The sequence below is a fragment of the Rhipicephalus sanguineus genome, chromosome 3 (assembly GCF_013339695.2).
Source record: "Rhipicephalus sanguineus isolate Rsan-2018 chromosome 3, BIME_Rsan_1.4, whole genome shotgun sequence".
Taxonomy (NCBI): domain Eukaryota; kingdom Metazoa; phylum Arthropoda; class Arachnida; order Ixodida; family Ixodidae; genus Rhipicephalus; species Rhipicephalus sanguineus.
Genome location: NC_051178.1, coordinates 46,645,873 through 46,663,981, shown reverse-complemented (window position 1 = coordinate 46,663,981; position 18,109 = coordinate 46,645,873). Strand labels below are relative to the sequence as shown.

The following is an 18,109-nucleotide window of genomic DNA, read 5'->3' as shown; positions in this document are numbered from 1 at the left end:
TCCAGTGTGCAGTGGCACACTCAGCCAATCAGGAAGCACCATTTCCGGTCGTTATGCATGCTGGTTGCTATGAATGCTGGTCTTCCGCACGCTTGCCTTTTTTCACGAGGATACATGTCGTCTCAATGACGTTGGTGCAATCACATCTGCAATCATGTCATTGATGAGTGTCAGGGCCAATCTGAGCATACAATGCAATCTTGTGTGCGGTCCTATGTGTGCACCATGTAGTAGTAGTTGTTTGTAGGTGTCCTGTGGCTGTTTGTTCTGACATGCAATTATTCAGGACACGAGGGATGGGCGTCTGAATGAGCGAGTACGCTCCAGCCAGGTCCCGCACCCCAGTGCTATGTGCTTGCAACATTTTGTATCCTCGTGAAGAAGTAAAAAAGAAGCACTTTGCACAGCCCTGCTTCATTTTACATAAACATAGCAATGTGCATTTTTGGGCTAGTTGGTAATTCATTGATACTTCTTAGTGCAAACTTCAGAGACAGGGAAGGAAAAAATTGCAGCACACACAAGTGCCAACTTCCAACTGAATATTTGTTGTTCAGAAACATATTTATAATGATAGCCGCACGCCTGCACTCTCCACTTCCACAAATCACAGGTGAATTATTACCATCTATACTCGCATAATGAACGTACTTTTTTTTTTTAAATACCGAAGCAAAGTTGGGGTGTGCATTTATTATGCGGGGTAAATTTTATGATCGGGATAAGCAAAAAATGCGGTAAAAAAAGCTTGGTAGCTTACCTTTCGCCGTAAACATACGCATACACTATTTGGAAACAGCTTTTTTATTGCCCTTCACTCTTTGTCAGAATCGCTAGACACGTCATCCAGGTCGCTTGCCAATCGTCATCTTGCTCCCACAACTGGTTGTCCCTGCTGCCATCCAGAGCATTTGCAATTCCAGTCTTCTTAAAACTCTTTGCGATCAAATCGGCTGGCAATGAGCGCCATGCGTCCAAGATCCAGGAGCACACAAGCACGACGGATGGCCTTTTAATCTTGCCGGTTGGCGTCAGGGTGTGCCCTCCATGGGTCATCCAGTCTGTACACAACTGGTGCACACTGTCGTTGAACGGCTTGTTCACACAAACATCAAGGGGCTGCAGCACCGAAGTGAGTCCACCTGGAATGATGGCGATTTCGGTGTGCAGCTCCTTCAGTTCCCGGTGTACATTCTTTCCCAGGTGGCCGCGAAAACTGTCTAGCACAAGGAGAGACGGGAGAAGCAGGGCGACAGGGCGCCGTCCCCAGACTGTCCGGACCTAATCAGCCGACATCCATCCTTTCTCTTGGGCTCGCACGTGCATGCTGGCTGGCCTTTGGCACGGTTTTCCATTTGAAGATAACGTACGGTGGCAACTACCTGCAGTCTGCCGTGATAACCAGCATTACTGTGAAACTCTGCTTCTCGGCACCTGTCGTTTTAACGAGCACGCTGCGTGCTCCTCTCTCATTGACCGTCCTGCTGATCGGCATGTCGAAATTGATGGGCGTCTGGTTCGCATTCCCGATTTGCGAGAGAAGAAATTCTCGATCCCGCCGCAGGCATATTTATTTATTTATTTATTTATTTATTTATTTATTTATTTATTAATACTGTCAACCCTCTGTTGAGGGTCCTTACAGGGAGGGTAGAAATAAATGCAAAAAACCAGACAAACAGGTATGCCAAGTGGCAGCGCAATCATTTAAATACATGTCTAACAATTTTTCAAATTGGCAAACATCACTTGCATTTTCTACACAGCTTGGTAACACATTCCAAAGTTCAATCACAGCTGGGAAAAAAGAATGACGAAACACATCACTGAGAGCGAAATATGGTAATAAAGCATAATTGTGATTAACACGACTGCTCCGTTTCCCTGGCAGCTTCAAGTACTCATCTTTGTTAATTTTCAACTGTCCTCAGCTGTTTCACGAATTTGTGAAAGTCCACTACCTTTTCTTCGTAACAACGAGCCGGTCGCTGACAAAGTGATGTGCGCCTCCTCAAGCACAGTCCGTTGCGCCACATGAAGCATGTCGTCCACCCATGACACGCCTTAATGCATCCTGATCATTTCGTGCGAAATGACACAGCCATCCTTTCATAGGTCCCAGACAGATTCCAAGACCTCTTCTTCCACAGCAGGAAACATTCTGGTCTTCGGTCCCCTAAAGGCACGCCGCTCCCTATTCGCAGCGTGCAGCTTGTGCTGCTTCCGCCAGTAACGCACACGGACATCGTCAATTCTGAAATGCCTACCGGCAGCACGATTCCCGTGCTCAAGAGCGTACTCCACAGCCTGTAGCTTGAAACCGGCCGTGTAGCTCACATTTCGGCCGATTGTCCACGGCAAAACACAAAACAGACTAATAGCGAACTCACAGCGGAGTGGGAATGGCTGGCGGGAACAAAAAAAGTAGGACTGGAATCTGGAATGGCTAGAACGCTAGAACACGCGTCACTGTCTAGCGTTGTTTTGATTGGCTGTCCCACCCGGCCTCGGAAACTCCGCCACTTCAGTGATAGATTGTGCTATCTTCTGCAAGCTGTCTCAACTAGGCTTGTGCGAATAGTAAATTTTAGGTCCGAAGCGAATTCAAAGCAAATAGTGATTTGGTCGAAGCGAATTCGAATAGTTTATATCACATATTATAAAGAAAAATGAGCATATTTGTCATGACCCAACTAACCAGCACAATATTTTTAAAGTTGAAACAAGGCATATGGATATGTCATTCTTTTTGGCTCAAATGGAAGTGGAAGCAACTTTCGGTAGAATGCAAGTGATAACTTGTATAATATGTAAAGATTTAAAATTTACTCTACTTATAGCATATAAGCCGGTATAACAAGCTTCTAAACTTAAAAAATGATGGATCGATGTGAGGGTAATACAGTAAAACCTCATTAATTCGAACTCGGTTATTTCGAAACCCCGCATAATTAGGAGGATTTCTGCGGCACCGTATTTCACAATGTAAATTTTAGTGGATAATTTGAAGCGGCGGTCAGTACCAGCCCGGTTAATTCGAAAACTTTGGGTGCCATCTGCCAATTCCTGATCCCGATTTAGCCACAAATCTGCAGAAACTATGGCCCTTGGGAGCCACAAGACAATGCAATGTAGTGATACTAATGGGTGACAAGTGAAGCATCCCAGCCTCGCTGCTGCCAGCGCAAGAAAAAAACAAAACAAAAGGCGGTCTCGTGGTGAGCTGAAATGTGCGCCTGCGGAAGAAGACGTGCTTCACTGCAACACAATGGTGACACGTGGGCAGCATGACGCATGCTTCTCTCAACGTCAGGGCGTCATGATTTACCCATTCTTTCTGGGATAATAGAGAAATTAATAAAGGGGCGGTCTGACGGAATTCGCGATGTATGCGAACCTCCGATTGGCGGTTATTCCGGCAATTTGCACACTTGCACTGCTGGCGGAGTACCTGCCTGCAATGCCCACTTCGAAAACTTCATCAATGATCATCTTTTCCACCCAGAACACATGGCGAATTCCGTCACACTGGTCATTATTAAATTATTTATTTTAACAGAAAGAATGGGCGAATGGTCGCATCACGACGTGCTGACGCTGCGAGGAGCAGGTGACACGCTGCCCGCGTGTCGCCACTGTGTTGCAGCGAAGCATGTCTTTTTCCGCAGGCGCACATTTCAGTTGACCACGAGACTGTTTTTTCTTCCCTCTTTCTTTCTTTTTTCTAACGCTGGCAGCAGCAACGCCCGCCGTTTCCCCGGTTTAGCGGCAAAACTTTGGCTAGGTATTGCTGGAAAACATAACCCTTGTAGCCGCAAACTAGCAGGAACAGCAAACGACCACCTCAGGTTACTTCCAGTAATTCAAAGTTCCTTGCATCCCGCTTTTTGTATGTTTGGTTAATATGAAAACCCGCTTAATTATATTTTTCACAGTCCCAGTGACTTTGAAATAACGAGGTTTTACGTATGTTCATTTAACCTTGCAGTGGGGTTGATGATGATGATGACAAACTTTATTTATGTACAGGCAAAGCTCCTGTGGATTGCCTCGTAGGGGCCTTGCTGATGGTCGGGGCCCTTAGTCCAGGGCTCCGCTGGCTCTTGCCATCCGCTCTGCTCTCTGAACGAGCCTGATCTGGTCGTCGAGGGCCGGGCTGGACAGCAGTGCCTCCCATTGCTCACATGAGGTGTTCATGTTGTGGTGTTCGAGGTCGTGTAGTGTGCACTCCCATGTAATGTGGTACAGGGTTGGTGTGGCCCCGCACCATGGGCATTCATCCCTGTAAGATGTGGGGTGCATGCGGTGTAGTGTGTGTAGGTTTTTGTAGGTTCCGGTTTGGAGTCTACGCCATGCAGTGGCCTCCTTCGTCGCAAGCTTTTGATGAGGTGGTGGATACCTTAGGCGTCGCCCTCTGTGGTAATTCAGTATTGTGGCATACTGGAGGTCAACTGGCTCCGGGTCCGCTGCAGTCGACGTAGGGAGCGCTCGGTTGTTGCAGTGGGGCTTCGCGGCAGTGCGGATTTCTCCTGGAAAGGTGTATTCACGGTATAGCACACTTCCACTGCAGTGAAACCATCTTTACAGGAGGGTTACATGCGGGTTATATATGTCTATTCATTCTTTTCGAATACTTCGAAATTTCCTAGAATTTAAATTCGTTTCAAAGCGAATACGAATACTGTAATATTAGTTCGAATATTCGAAGTGCTCGAATATTCGCACAAGCCTAGTCTCAACGCGTTGGCTGTCTCGGCATGCTCCTGCAATCGGTTTCCGCTGGCTTCTTAAAGTTTCGTATTTGCAGAAAGCGACTGTTGGCTGTCGTAGGCAGTTTCGTGACCTTCACTCGCTGTGTGCTTGTGAGCCGTGATGTCTCTACACTCGCACCGTTCGTGAATCCTGCTGTGGCACATGGATACTTCAAAAACAAGTACATAAAGAGAGGGACGTGCTGCACACAGATAGAAAGAAAAACAAAGAACTGTGCGCAGCAGTGGGCGGAGGGGAGGGGGGAGCGAACCGAGGGGGGTCGGCATAATAAAGAAAAAAAGAAAGAAAAGATCTACGGGCGAGGAGGCGCTGTGCGTCGGTTTGTGGGACTGCAGCAGATGAAAAGTAGGGGGCGCGCTTATTACACGGCAGAAAAATAAAATCCAAATTTCGACCACTAAAGTTGGGGGTGCATTTATTATGCGAGTGCGTTCATTACGCGAGTAAACACGGTATGTACAAGTTTTTAGTGTTACATCTAACTGATGCTTTTTATATTGTAAGCTCACTTGTTATCACTTCAGGGAGTCGCGATTTGTGAAAGCGGAGGGGCGCAGACGCGCAGTTATCATTATAAATATGTGTCTGAACAGTAAATGTCCAGTTGGAAGTTAGCGCTTGTGTGTGCTGCTTTTTTTTTTCATTCCTTGTCTCTGAAGTTTGCGCTAAAGTAGTATCCATACACAAACATAATCAATAGAGCTGTGCGAATAGCAAAATTTTGGGTGCGGGGCGAATTTGAATATTAAAGTTTAAGTGCAAATCAAATTGAATATTTTAAAAATGTTTTTGAAATACTTCGAAGGGAAATTGCTGAAAAAATGTTGCAGAAGTTCCCTAAGTGTATATTCTTGTAAGATAAGAACATGAAAGCATTTGTTTTGGCTAGCTTGGTAAAGCTCTGGAGCGGTGCTGCCAAGTGACATTTCCCAGTTGCCTTATAAAGAATGAGGCAATACAGAGGCCGAAGTGTGTTTGTTTACATGATTTGGTGCAACCAAAGTGCTGTGGAAAACACTTTACATGCGAAAGGGAAAGGCGCTATTTCTTCGACCTCTCCTTCTCCTTCAACTTCTGTGTAGCATAGGTCGGCAAACTCACTCATGAGTCGACTCACCCAGACTCAGATCAAGCCGTGAGCCCGAGTCTGTGTGAATCCTGGTGAGCAGTATCCTGATGAGTTTGAGTCCGAGTGAGTCCGTTTGAGCAAAATTTTAGTGAGTCTGAGTCCGAGTGAGTCCAGTCGAGGAAAATTTTGGTGAGACTGGGTCCCAGTGAGGCCTCAACGTGAAATATATTGATTGAGTGAGTCTGAACGAGCTCCACATTTTTTGCCTACCTATGGTCCTATCAACTCAACTTCAGCAATACTATCAGCCTGCTTTCGGCTGACATTTATGCTCACATCTGTTCACACATACCTCAACAGACTAGCGTTTATACACCAGCTCAATATTTATTGATCAGAGGAGTGAGTTATGGGGTGGGGGGTGGGTGAATCATATCCTTCAATAAAAGATGTCCTTACGGGACTCTGAAGGCATGAGATGAAAAGGGGCCAATAAGAGCACCGATTATGTGAAATAATGGTTCAAAGAGTATTGGTACCGTGGTCAAAAAAGTTAATTATATGCTAGCAGACTCATGAGTCGACTCACTCGGACTCACTCAGGCTCAGACCAAGCCGTGAATATGGGTGAGGAATATTTTCGTAAGGTTGAGTCCGAGTGAGTCCGATCGAGAAAAATTTTTATCAGCCTGAGCCAGAGTGAGTCCCGTTGAGGAAAATTTTTATGAGTCTGAGTCCGAGTCAGCCCTAAGTGCAAAATATATTTCATGGGTGAGTCTGAGTGAGCTCCACGTTTTTTGCCAACCTATGCTGTATAGGCCCAACTGATGTGACGGGAAAGGGCGTGCTGCCTTCAAGTCTATAGAGTTCTTCATCTGCTGCGCAGATTATCCTCTCCTACTCCGTGGCCGCGAGTAATTTCTGCGACATTTGTTGGTGCTGGCGCCAGTTCTGGTGCAAAAGGTCATGTGCTTCCCACGCACTGCTTTAGCCGACGCGGGACGAGTGCATGTCTTTGCAAACCTGGCTAAGTAGTGCTTTCATGGTAAAATGTAGTGCAGAACATGGCCAAAAACAAAATAATTCCTTTCGCACGGTAACCCGTAGACCTGGCAGCAGTGTGAAAACGAAATTGTGCTGCTAGCTGTCGCGTAGTGGCGTGGGGCAATATTGGAACGAGCCTGGAAAACTTGATATTCCGCCATTTTTAGTGTGATACTGACGAATTTGATATCGCAGGCTGGTTTCGCGGCGCCAAGGCATTATTCAGAAAGCACATTTAGCAAAACGAAGCACATTTAGAATAAAACCGAGACCACGTTCACGGGATTAACAGCCGACCGTCACTAGCAGATGTAGTGACATCGAAATGGCAATGGAATGCATTTTACAGCCAGCCCACTAGGTGTATTTCGTACTCAACTAAGGAATGTCCGTGTCAAATATGTTCCCAGAGAAGTGGAAATAGTGCAAGCCCCTTTTGTTATAAAAGCTCATATGAAAGAAAAGTTCTTTTGCCCACTGAGGACAGCTACGTCGCGTCTATTTTGCATGCCCAAAACCTGTGTCCATGATTGGTGCAAACATTGGAAGGTCATCAGCTGCACACATCCACCAGGAAAAGTGTCTACGGGCCGAAAATGGTAAAATATCCGGACCTCGATCACAAGCTTACAGGTGTTCTCAAGCAACTCCGTGTAAACTGAGTTTGTCAAGGTAACGGCCCTTGAATCGGCACAAAATCGTGGCATATCCAAAACTGAATCATCGAAGGAAAGGAACTGCCAGCAGAATAAATTTCACTTTCTGTGAGGGTGAATTGTGCTTGCGTTTTACAGCGAAAGCTGTTATGAGATCATTTCACCGGCCGTTTTTGGCGCCGTAGTTGTCCGCCGCCGCCGCCGGTGTCCGTAACCACTATCGCTCGAAATTTAAAAAAAAAAAAAAACGAAATAAGAAAGAAAATTCCAGGATGGAACGAGGTTCGAACCTGGGCCCTCTGCGTGGGAGCCCAGTATTCAACCTCTGAGCCATGCCGGTGCTTGAAACTGCTTTGCAAAAAGGTCCTATACAGGCTTCATGTCGGGAAAGAACCACATTAGCATATGCAATATAGCGTGGTAGAAGAGTAAAATAAGCACCAAGCGTCGCACAACGCGAAATCTGTAACCAGGCGTCACACAATGCGAATTGCGCAACAAGTAGGTTGTTGAATGCTTCCAACCCATTACAAAGGGCTCCGCCATAATTCTTCATCATCATCAGGCACAGCATCAACAAAGTGCGCATAATGCCTTATATGGGTTTAGCAGGTACCGACGCTCTCCGTAGAATGACGAAAAATGGCACAGTGCCTGCTGCCCTACTTCTCAAAAATTACAATGATTTATGGCGTAGTGGGTTCCTCGCAAGTGCACTTGTATTGGTTGCCAAGGAAGCCCATAAGCGCATGATCCACTTCCTCGGGGTCTCAGTAAAATTACAATGATTTATAGCGTAGTGGGTTCCTCGCAAGTGCACTTGTATTGGTTGCCAAGGAAGCCCATAAGCGCATGATCCAATTCCTCGGGGTCTCAGTAAAGTTCTTCGCCCCCCCCCCCCTCCCGTCTCTCTCCCACGTCAACGTATGTTATACAGCATGACGGGAGAGGGAAATAGCGACCAGGCGTCACCCAATGAAAATTACATAACTGGTGAGCCGTTTAAAGATTCCAACTCATTACAAAGGGCTGAGCCATAATTCTTCATCGTCATCAGTCGTCGCGTCAACAAAGTGCACATAATGCCTTACAGACGTGTAGCTGGTGCCTCGCTTCTCCGCAGAATGACGAATAATGGCTTAGTAGGTGCTTCCTAACTTCACAAAAATTGGGATTTATGGCGTAGTGGGTACCTTTCTAGTGTACTTGTATTTTAGCCCCAAGAGAGCTTAACGGGCTCTAGAAACGCCGCTTTTCCAGCTTTCGCTGTGACTGTGCTGCGGGTTCAGCGCAGGCCTGGCGTTTTTTTGAACTTTTTTCTTCTTCTGGTTGTAAAATTTGGGAGCGCGTTACATTCAATCAAGTACGATATAAGCAGGTGCTGCACTTCGCACTTTTAAGCTGTACTTTTTCTAGCCTGCGCACTGATCGAGCTAACTGTTCTAATATAGCGTTAGAGTGCTGTGACGACCGTTAACCATTTGATAGATCGAAGTTCGCGAGGAGAATTGGGTTTACGCGCATCATTTAGAAGTGCTGCGATATGATTTTCAGCTAATGAAACCTTTATATGTATTTTCCGAAAGTTCATATATTTCAAATAGTAAAATTCTAGTGTGAATCGAATCGAATAGCAAGCGCTATTCGGAAAATACTTGAAAGTTTGAATATTTGCACACCCCTAATAATCGATAAAATATCAGCATGCGTTTCTGAGTGACAAACATGTCACAGCTGTGCACACCATCACTAACAGCTCCACTGACAGCCACCGATAGGGACAGTAGGCCTAGCTAGGCGGATGTTGTTTGCAATCCACCATGAACGCATCACAAAGTGCTTATTTTTGTTGGTACAATTAACAATGGTCCTTTATTTTTCTTGTTAATATTTTTCATTAGATTTCGAGGTGCCTCAGTGTGAGGAACAAACACAGAAGCAAAGTGAGCCACTTCTCCAAGTGTCTGTTTCAGGGTTACCAGGTTTGGCTGCCCTGTGCCCAGGCCCGTAGCCAGGAATTTTTTTCGGGGGGGGGGGGGGGGGGGGCACTTGCTGGAAACCTTGATTATTTGAGAAAAATGCCTATTTTCATTATTTATTTTTGGTAAAAATCCCTACCTCACCAAATTTTCGGGGGGGGGGGGGGGGGCAAGCCCCTAGTGCCCTGTGCCCAGGCGCTTCCCAGTAGGTGCTTCCCAACTTCACAAAAATTGTGATTTATGGCATAGTGGGTACCTTTCTAGTGTACTTGTATTGTAGCCCCAAGAGAGCTTAACGGGCTCTAGAAACGCTGCTCTTCCAGCTTTCGCTGTGCCCCCCCTCCCCTGGCTACGGGCCTGCCTGCCTGTGCCAATTTGGTCACTTTTGTAGGCCGGTGGGGGCAGAAAAAACATCTTTACTACTTTTTGGCTACCTTCGTGTTCCTTCGATTTGAACAAAATTATTAATGTGTTGTGACGTTGCAGCCGCTGGGGTTCAAGTATGTGGTGTCAAAACGTGGCGATCAAGGCGTGTTCCCAGCTTCCTAAATTGAATTTGGTGCTTGCTTTACACCAGGAGTCTTAAACTCAACTCATCCAGCGGGCCACAGTCACGAAATTTAGTTGCAAAGACGGGGACAGCGAAGGAGGTTGCAGGCGGGGAGGGAGAGGGGGGGGCACATGCAGCCCACGACCCCTGCTTTACACAAAAGAAATTACTTTTGGATACGTCGCTTGGACTTGCGAGAAAACTGTTGCATGAGGCCTCATATTGCATACCGCCTATTGCTGAACGCGACTTTAAACTGTAATTGGTAAGAGAAAGGGACCAGTGAAAGCACTCCGCGTACACAACGCCCTTCACTCATCGACATTAGAAATCGAACATCTGACGAGATGTCCGCATTATTTCTTAGAATTAGGTCAGGAGTAATAATTGTTCAGACTTCGTCATCACACAGGAAACATTTGCGAAAGGGACTGCAATTTATGCTTGAATCACAGCAACAATGACTTTGGGAACACTCATCTAGTAATTTTAATTGTCGCAACAAGTCTGGTACTTTACTCTGTTTCAGGAAAGAGCGTCATGTATGCAACACAGGAAGAAACTTAGTCATCCTGCATGCAATGGTTGCTAAAGTCAATTATTTATGCTTTAATCTCAGCAATTACAATTTTCAAGGGTTCTTGCTGTACTTTTTTACATTTCCACTAAAAGGATCTTGTGTTTAGTCATTTAAATAAAAACGTCTTAGCTGTTTTCACACACGCATGGCTACTTGTGGCTACTTTTACTGCCCTTGGCTCAAGTAGGCTACTTTTTGGATAGTTCTTCAAATTTCTTGGCTGTTTGCTTACTTTTTGACCTGGCAACCCTGGTTGGTATCATTAAATGCCCTCTCATCACTCCTTCCGGTTCTGTAAGTGGTTTGGTACTATGTGCTGCCTTAAAAAACCAGAACACCACTGCAGGAGTTGCTTTATCCGATTGGGAACTATTCTTTGTTGGAAACGAATTGTAGTGTTTGTTTTTAATGCTGTTGTGAGCAGGGATACTGGCAAATGCATCATCAGGGAAGACTGCGAAACGGCGAGGAACCAGCTGACTACGAGTACTGCGCTGTCATTGGCTGCGGCAATATGACAGTACGGCCGTTGGACAACAGGTTGCACTACGAAAACCTACCCAGTCTGTGGTGTGCTTCTCCGGAGCAACACGGCAGTGTTTTGTAATGTCGTTTTACTTACACGGAGCAGCAAACGTTGGCTTTACTGCATTCGACGCGTCTTCTTTTGACACGCAAAGCTTGCCGCGGAAGTTTACTCCATACGGTCTTTAGTATTGGCATATGCTTTCTCAGTTAAAAGTAGCTGTCACATAAGTAGTGCCAGCCTTCATGAGCTGCCTTCCTCTGCACAGGTAATGTTGCTCTCCCTTGAAGCTGGTGGTGTGGGCCTGAACCTGGTTGGTGGCAATCACATGTTTGTGCTCGACGTGCACTGGTGAGTAGAACATATGTGAAGCGGGCACAATGAGTCTAGGGGAGGCCTGGTTAGTCGTTGAATATATTTTAAAGGGCCCCTAAACCACCCAGAGGTCGAAATTTAGTTGTGGTGTTGCAGTTGTGCATGGGTCTGCAACAAACGTGTAGCCGTGAGAATTTTTCAAAACTGTGCTGTAATAGCGGAGTTACACGTGTTTGATGATACTGCCGCGCACGCTTCTTTTGTTATTTTTATGTAACTAGCCCGTTGCACACTTAGCCACTGCCTTGTGCAAGCCGCACCCTAATGTCTGGGAAGCTTCCAGATTGTTAGAATCTTCTTGTAGGCGTGAGCGTGAAAACACGAACAGCTGAGATTATTCTGGATCTAACGCGGCCACCAGCGATAAGGCTGGAATGTTCTATGCCTCATGTATAAATGGCGATGTGCCTTGCTGCAGAGCAGTTTTTTTCGACGGCTGACGCTTTGTTCGCCACAATCAGTGTACAGCGTGTATTGCTGTAGTTTGATTTTCCGTCTCTTGGCCACAAGTTCGGCCAAATACAGAGTTTCATCTTGGACACGCCGACTGGTGCCTTCGTCGACGTAAAAAACAAGTGAAGGCCTCTTCTGTATTGTCATGACCCCGTGACAATACAAAAGAGGCCCTCACTTGTTTTGCTCTTTCCTTCGCTATGCTCCGTTTGTTGGCTCGTCTCTCCACCTGGCTGAGTACTCCTCCTCACCGTGTGAGGAGAAAGAGTGGCGAGTGCATGTACCTGTGTGCAGACAAACAGGTTTTGTAGATGACATGGGCAGACGACAGTGTTGACGTCACGGCAAACGCTGAGGGGCTGAAGATTGCTGAAAGACCCAGAGAGGAGAAGGGATTGTTTCTTCGAAACACGGCAGCTCGTAGTGCTGCCACGTTTGGCGTTGTTGATTGTGACAGTATATTCTGAACTCAATGCGCGCGTTTACTTGAAATGTTAAAAAATTATCGGAGGTAGTTCAGGGGCCCTTTAAAGGCCAACTTTCCTGAAACTTCATTATGGCTAATTTGGCTATAAATGAACCCACAAACACTATTGAAGCAATCCTAGAAAAGCCACAAGGCGGGTAAATGTGTCATTTTTCTGATTAACAACATCTAAGCAGTGCCTGAGAAAACACAACATGCGCCTGGTGGTTAGTGGCTATGACTCAAGGTTAAGTACCTCACCTCCGAGATGTTTTAATGGCTTGTGGGCAGCCATGGGCACCGCCTGATCACATAGGTCTTACTGCGGAGCTGTGCTTTTAAGCATCAAATGCTTTTAGCTCCCGTTGTCGGCGACCTTCAAGCGGCCTTGAGTCAGATGCCAGCGCCGGTATCCGGGCGCTACAAACGAGTCATCCTGGCATTCAGACGAGTTCATATGGGCATTGTGGACGAGATATCCGGGCATTCAGCCCAAAAGTTTAAGTGTGGTCTTTGGCTGTCACCCCTTCTTACAGGACTGCATTACGTACCCTGGCAGTGGTCCAAAGAAATTAGACAATATATTGCTTCGCAGTTCTTAGTGTTTGTTCACACTGCTACTGAAGCTGTAACTTCTTGTATGCTGAACCCTTAGTTACCATTTACAACAGTGACGTTCCAAAGGCAGATAGGGCACCATACACTTGCTCTTTTAAGTGCCAGTGCCCAGTGTGTGCTCCTTTGAATGCCAGCAGCGGGCAAGCAAACAGGTTTCGTGGTACGAGTCGCTGTATTTTGTGAGAGATGGCACCACGGTTCCATGCGGCGCACCAGCCTGCTGTTGCATTGTGGCCACATCAGCCACATACACCAGGCAAAACCCAAGATTTATCTCGCACAGTGACAGCAAACAACTGCTGTCTATATCAGGGGTGAGACGGCTGAAATTGAATTGAGAGCAGTTTTTGGAGCGGCACAATTTCGATTTTGGAGCAGAAGAACCTTGATTTGGAGCAGTTAGCGGCATTTAATATGTTGTCCTAAGAGCTCGAAAATGCAAATTTGAAAGCAACTTGGGGGGACAAGTGCATATTTTAATCGGCTTAGAAAACACACAACACTGAAACATGAAACAGCCTTTGGAGAAAGTCTTTTTAACAGATTATTGCCAGGCATGAACTACGCTACCTTTTTACGTACCACGCGACCTTAGCCCTAGTAACAAACATATGAAATAATTGAAAAAAGGTTCTGGAAACATCGTTCAGCTCTAACATTTGGAACAAAAAAAAAACGAGAGAATCTCACTTATCAAAAATTTTAAAAATTGTGATTGCACAAGAATTGCGATTACATGGTGGTATGCGCAACCACTGTATTAGCACTGCTGGCGTTAGCCTGTAGCAGAAGAACCTTGATTTGGAGCAGTTAGCGGCATTTAATATGTTGTCCTAAGAGCTCGAAAATGCAAATTTGAAAGCAACTTGGGGGGACAAGTGCATATTTTAATCGGCTTAGAAAACACACAACACTGAAACATGAAACAGCCTTTGGAGAAAGTCTTTTTAACAGATTATTGCCAGGCATGAACTACGCTACCTTTTTACGTACCACGCGACCTTAGCCCTAGTAACAAACATATGAAATAATTGAAAAAAGGTTCTGGAAACATCGTTCAGCTCTAACATTTGGAACAAAAAAAAAACGAGAGAATCTCACTTATCAAAAATTTTAAAAATTGTGATTGCACAAGAATTGCGATTACATGGTGGTATGCGCAACCACTGTATTAGCACTGCTGGCGTTAGCCTGTTCTCTTTAATATCAAAGCCCTCCTTGAGTAGTGTAAAGCACCCGCCAACTATACACTGCATACTTCAGCCACCGCGCAGCGTAAGCAATGTGTTCACTTAAACGAAGCGCCGGACGTACAGAGGCCTGTTTTATTTTTAGCAAAACAAAAAAGGAGGCATGTCAGTCGCACAGCGAAATAGCCGTTGATCGATACACCGGTCGTAAAGCTAAGCCTAAATGCTCGTGTAGCCCACAGCCAGCACGAAGCGACGCCTCTTACGTGCATCAAAGCGCTCGTTGTGCGTTTTGATTACAAAACCGGCATAGAGCAGTGGCAAATCATCGTGTATGAAAACTGTGCCACGTGAACGGCGACGCACCATGAGCCATGAATAAAGCGCCGAGGTGCCCGTTAATGTCATTTGAAGTGGTTTGAACGCTCACGAGCATGAATTACCAGTGCTGCACATGTTCTGTCACCGTTGGTCTGCAAATTGTGCAAGTTTTATGGCGCGTACTAAATGAATCTTTAGTGCTGCTACCACGAGGGTCTCTGGCTATTCGCAGACACCCGATGTGCGGATGCAGCGTGCAATGGCTTCATTAAATGCAAAATGCTATGCAAATTTGTTTGTCTAAATAAATTAATTAATTGCTAATGGGGGTAAAACGGGAGTGGGTTGCATTCGTTCTGGCCGCTCGTGGAACCCTAAGATGTACTTCGCGGAACCCAGTTTGAGAAGTGATGCGCTAGAGCATCGCGGAGACGCGTTGCATTCAGGAAGCTAGTTGACGCAACAAGGTACTCGCCCACGGCAAATGCTTGCGTAGGTGACCACGCGCAGCAGAATAGACACGAAAACCGCAGCAACCAGAGGAACACGCTACGCAGAGCAAGCAACGTGAGTTAACCCCGCTACTCATGCGACTCGGTAGTTTTCGCTAAGTGACGGTAGCGGCAGAGCACACAGCCTAGCGAGTAGAAGCAGCACGCTCGGGGCACGGCAGCACATTTTTGCGGGGTCACGCATATTTACAACCGTCCAAAGGAGATTATGGCGGCACCTTGGGAGCTTTCATTACAAAGGTGCATAGAAGAAACACGCTTGGGCACTTCTATGTGTTCCTGGCGCTGCTTGGAAAATCATGTTGTCAACTCAGCCTAATTTCCCCACTGAATGGCTGTTTTGGAGCAGTGCGGTGCAATTTTTGGGATTTTTATACTTTTGGAGCAGCTTGGCGCAGGAAAACGGAATCGTATCAAAAATGCGCAATATGCGCAGCTGTCTCACCCCTGCCATATGGATGAGTGCACATGATTGTAGCCAGTATAATCTCCAACCAATATGCTATGCCAGTCTACCCTTGATTGTGGGAGAGCCAGCCATTTTTCTAGCTATGCAACATTTCAAAAATATTTTGGCAGCTCTATTTTATTACCTTTCTGTGACACTCTTACTTCAAGTGTAAAGTTTTGCACAAAGGATTGTCTACATCACCACTACCTTAAACAGAGCTCTTTTTGAAACAGTACAAAATTTTATTGCTGTGTGCCTTTCAAGGCTATTACGCGAAGCTCTACTGCACTGCTCAGGCAAGGCGTGACGCTTGTGGAAGATATATGTCCACACACATGCACATGCTAAAGATGTGTACTGCTCAGCGGACTATCAGTGTCTAGTGTCTCGTATTATCTAGGGTCCGGTGTCGTTATTAAAAGCTGTATGTTCGGGCCCTACCAACGCAGGTAGTTCCCTTCCATTTATGACATAATTAGTATACTACAGTTAAAAACAAATAATAATGTCCCCTATGCTCCCCTTGGCTTCATTGTCTATTAGGTTCATTAGGTTGTGTCTAACACAGTAACGGGCCCTCAGTCCATTTTCCTTCTTTAGTGTCTAACAAAACCACCCAACTTGTTCAACAACAGATTTCTATGGAACAAGTGGTGCACAAACAACAGCATTGCTCAGAGAAGGAGTGATGTGCAGACTGGTATGCATGAATCAGAAATGGCCATTGCTGTAAATACTAAAATGGCAAATAGCAAAAGTGAGAACTGCTGTCAAATGTCATAGGCTAGAATGGTGAGGACACCATCAAACTTGACTGACACATTTGGCCGTACTTCCAGGAACCCTGCGCTGGAAGCCCAGGCATTTGACCGTATTCACCGTGTGGGGCAGACCAAGACAGTTGTCATCAACAGGTGAATACCGAGTCACTGTCTACGTGTAATCAACAGGCGGTTTCTCTGGGAACTTGTGCAGTCCTCATCGAAACTCGAAACAGGTTTTTGACCTCTACGGCCTGTTTAGTTAGCTTCTTGAATACATACACATGGTAACAGTAGGAAGAAGTGCTTTGGTACGAACATCCCGCCTGGTTGATTTCTATCCTTGGAAATCTGCCCATCATCTTTAGGGGACAGCAGCTGGCCCACCACCAAAAACCAGCTCTGTTTGAAAAGAGATGGTTTATAAAGAGGACAACATTGCACTCTACTTGTGAAATTCCATATGCCACACACAACAGCAGAATTCGCTGAGATGACCACAATTTGTCTTCTATGTGTGGTTCAGAGCCACTTTCGAAAAACACCCGGTGATCAAAATAACCTGCTGTCCCTCACTATGCTGTGTCTCTGGTCAGAGTGTGGTTTTGGCACAGAGAAGCCCAGAACGCAACTTTTTAATTTAGCAACCGAACAACAGACATTGGTTTGATCCTACACTCAGCAAGAGTTTTTATATTTAAAAGGGCCTTGAAGAGAAAAAACTTTTTCAGCTGTGTTAGTGAATTATTGTGGTGCAATGCTAAAAAACCAACTCTTACTGAAAGAAGATGGTTGGTAAGCCTCAAGGCAGAAAAAAAGAAAGAAAAAAGAGAAACAGGTGGTGAAGCCACCTTTGTGATGCCAAACCAAGCTTGCTATGGCATCATGCATTTTGGTGATATCTTCTTGGGCCTAGTGATAGTTTCTGTGGCAAAACTTCACTACATAGTATTCCACAAAAGCACGAAAAACTGAACTTGGGAATTTTCATAAACCTTTACTGAGCCATGACGGGCTAAACATTTTTAAAAAATTCAAAATCTGTGACATCATACTGATATATACCTTACCAGTTGTTTAGCACGAAGTTTTAAAAACGAAATTTCTCTTCTGTTAATCTACCTATTGTATCAATTAGAGTTCCTAATTTAGCTAGACTGATTATGCTTTTTCTATTTTGTGTTTTTTAACTACAAATCCTTAAATCTGTACACATCTTTTTCTTTTTTAGCTTTCTGCTATGTATTCACAGGTAAATGGCTTCTCATTGCAGTCAGGTTTGTCTGTTATGCCAACTACATGCGGGTAAAGTAGCCTGAGTCAGGCACATTACCTGTTGTCTCAGTACTTTCTTCTTCCTTTAAATAAACAAACTTTAAGAAAGATGGCACTTAGAGCAGTCATAGAGAACACAATCACTGACCAAACCGATGTTTCGTTGTCTGTCTCCAGGCTCATTTGTGCAGGCACCATCGAAGAGCGCATTCTGGAACTGCAGAAGCACAAGCAGCGGCTCGCGGAATCTGTCGTTGCACGGAGACGCCTGACAGCCAACGACTACGACTTCCTCTTTGCCACAAGCTCTTGACTGAATGCATAGATTGTAAAGTAAAACCACAGAGACATTTTGGTTCCACGTTATTTAAATTTTCTACTGTGATCGGTGGCTTTGCACTCATGCTTTATTTTTGTTGTGGTTGTGTTTTAGGCTATGTAATAAAATATTCCACTGTTGCATCTACATCTTGAACCTGGTTTCTTGTTCTGCGCCTTTTTCACATTTCA

General features: G+C 45.4%; 1 protein-coding gene across 1 annotated transcript in view; it reads left to right on the top strand.

Annotated features, from left to right (window-relative positions):
• Positions 1 to 18,054, top strand: part of LOC119386617 (transcription termination factor 2) — a 91,338-nt gene extending 73,284 nt beyond the window's left edge. The window contains exons 15-17 of the mRNA XM_037653902.2: positions 11,446 to 11,528; positions 16,403 to 16,477; positions 17,777 to 18,054. Of these exons, the coding sequence (XP_037509830.1) occupies positions 11,446 to 11,528; positions 16,403 to 16,477; positions 17,777 to 17,912 (294 nt within the window). The 3' untranslated portion in view covers positions 17,913 to 18,054. The remainder of the gene's footprint in view (positions 1 to 11,445; positions 11,529 to 16,402; positions 16,478 to 17,776) is intronic.
• Positions 18,055 to 18,109: the final 55 nt, after the last annotated feature.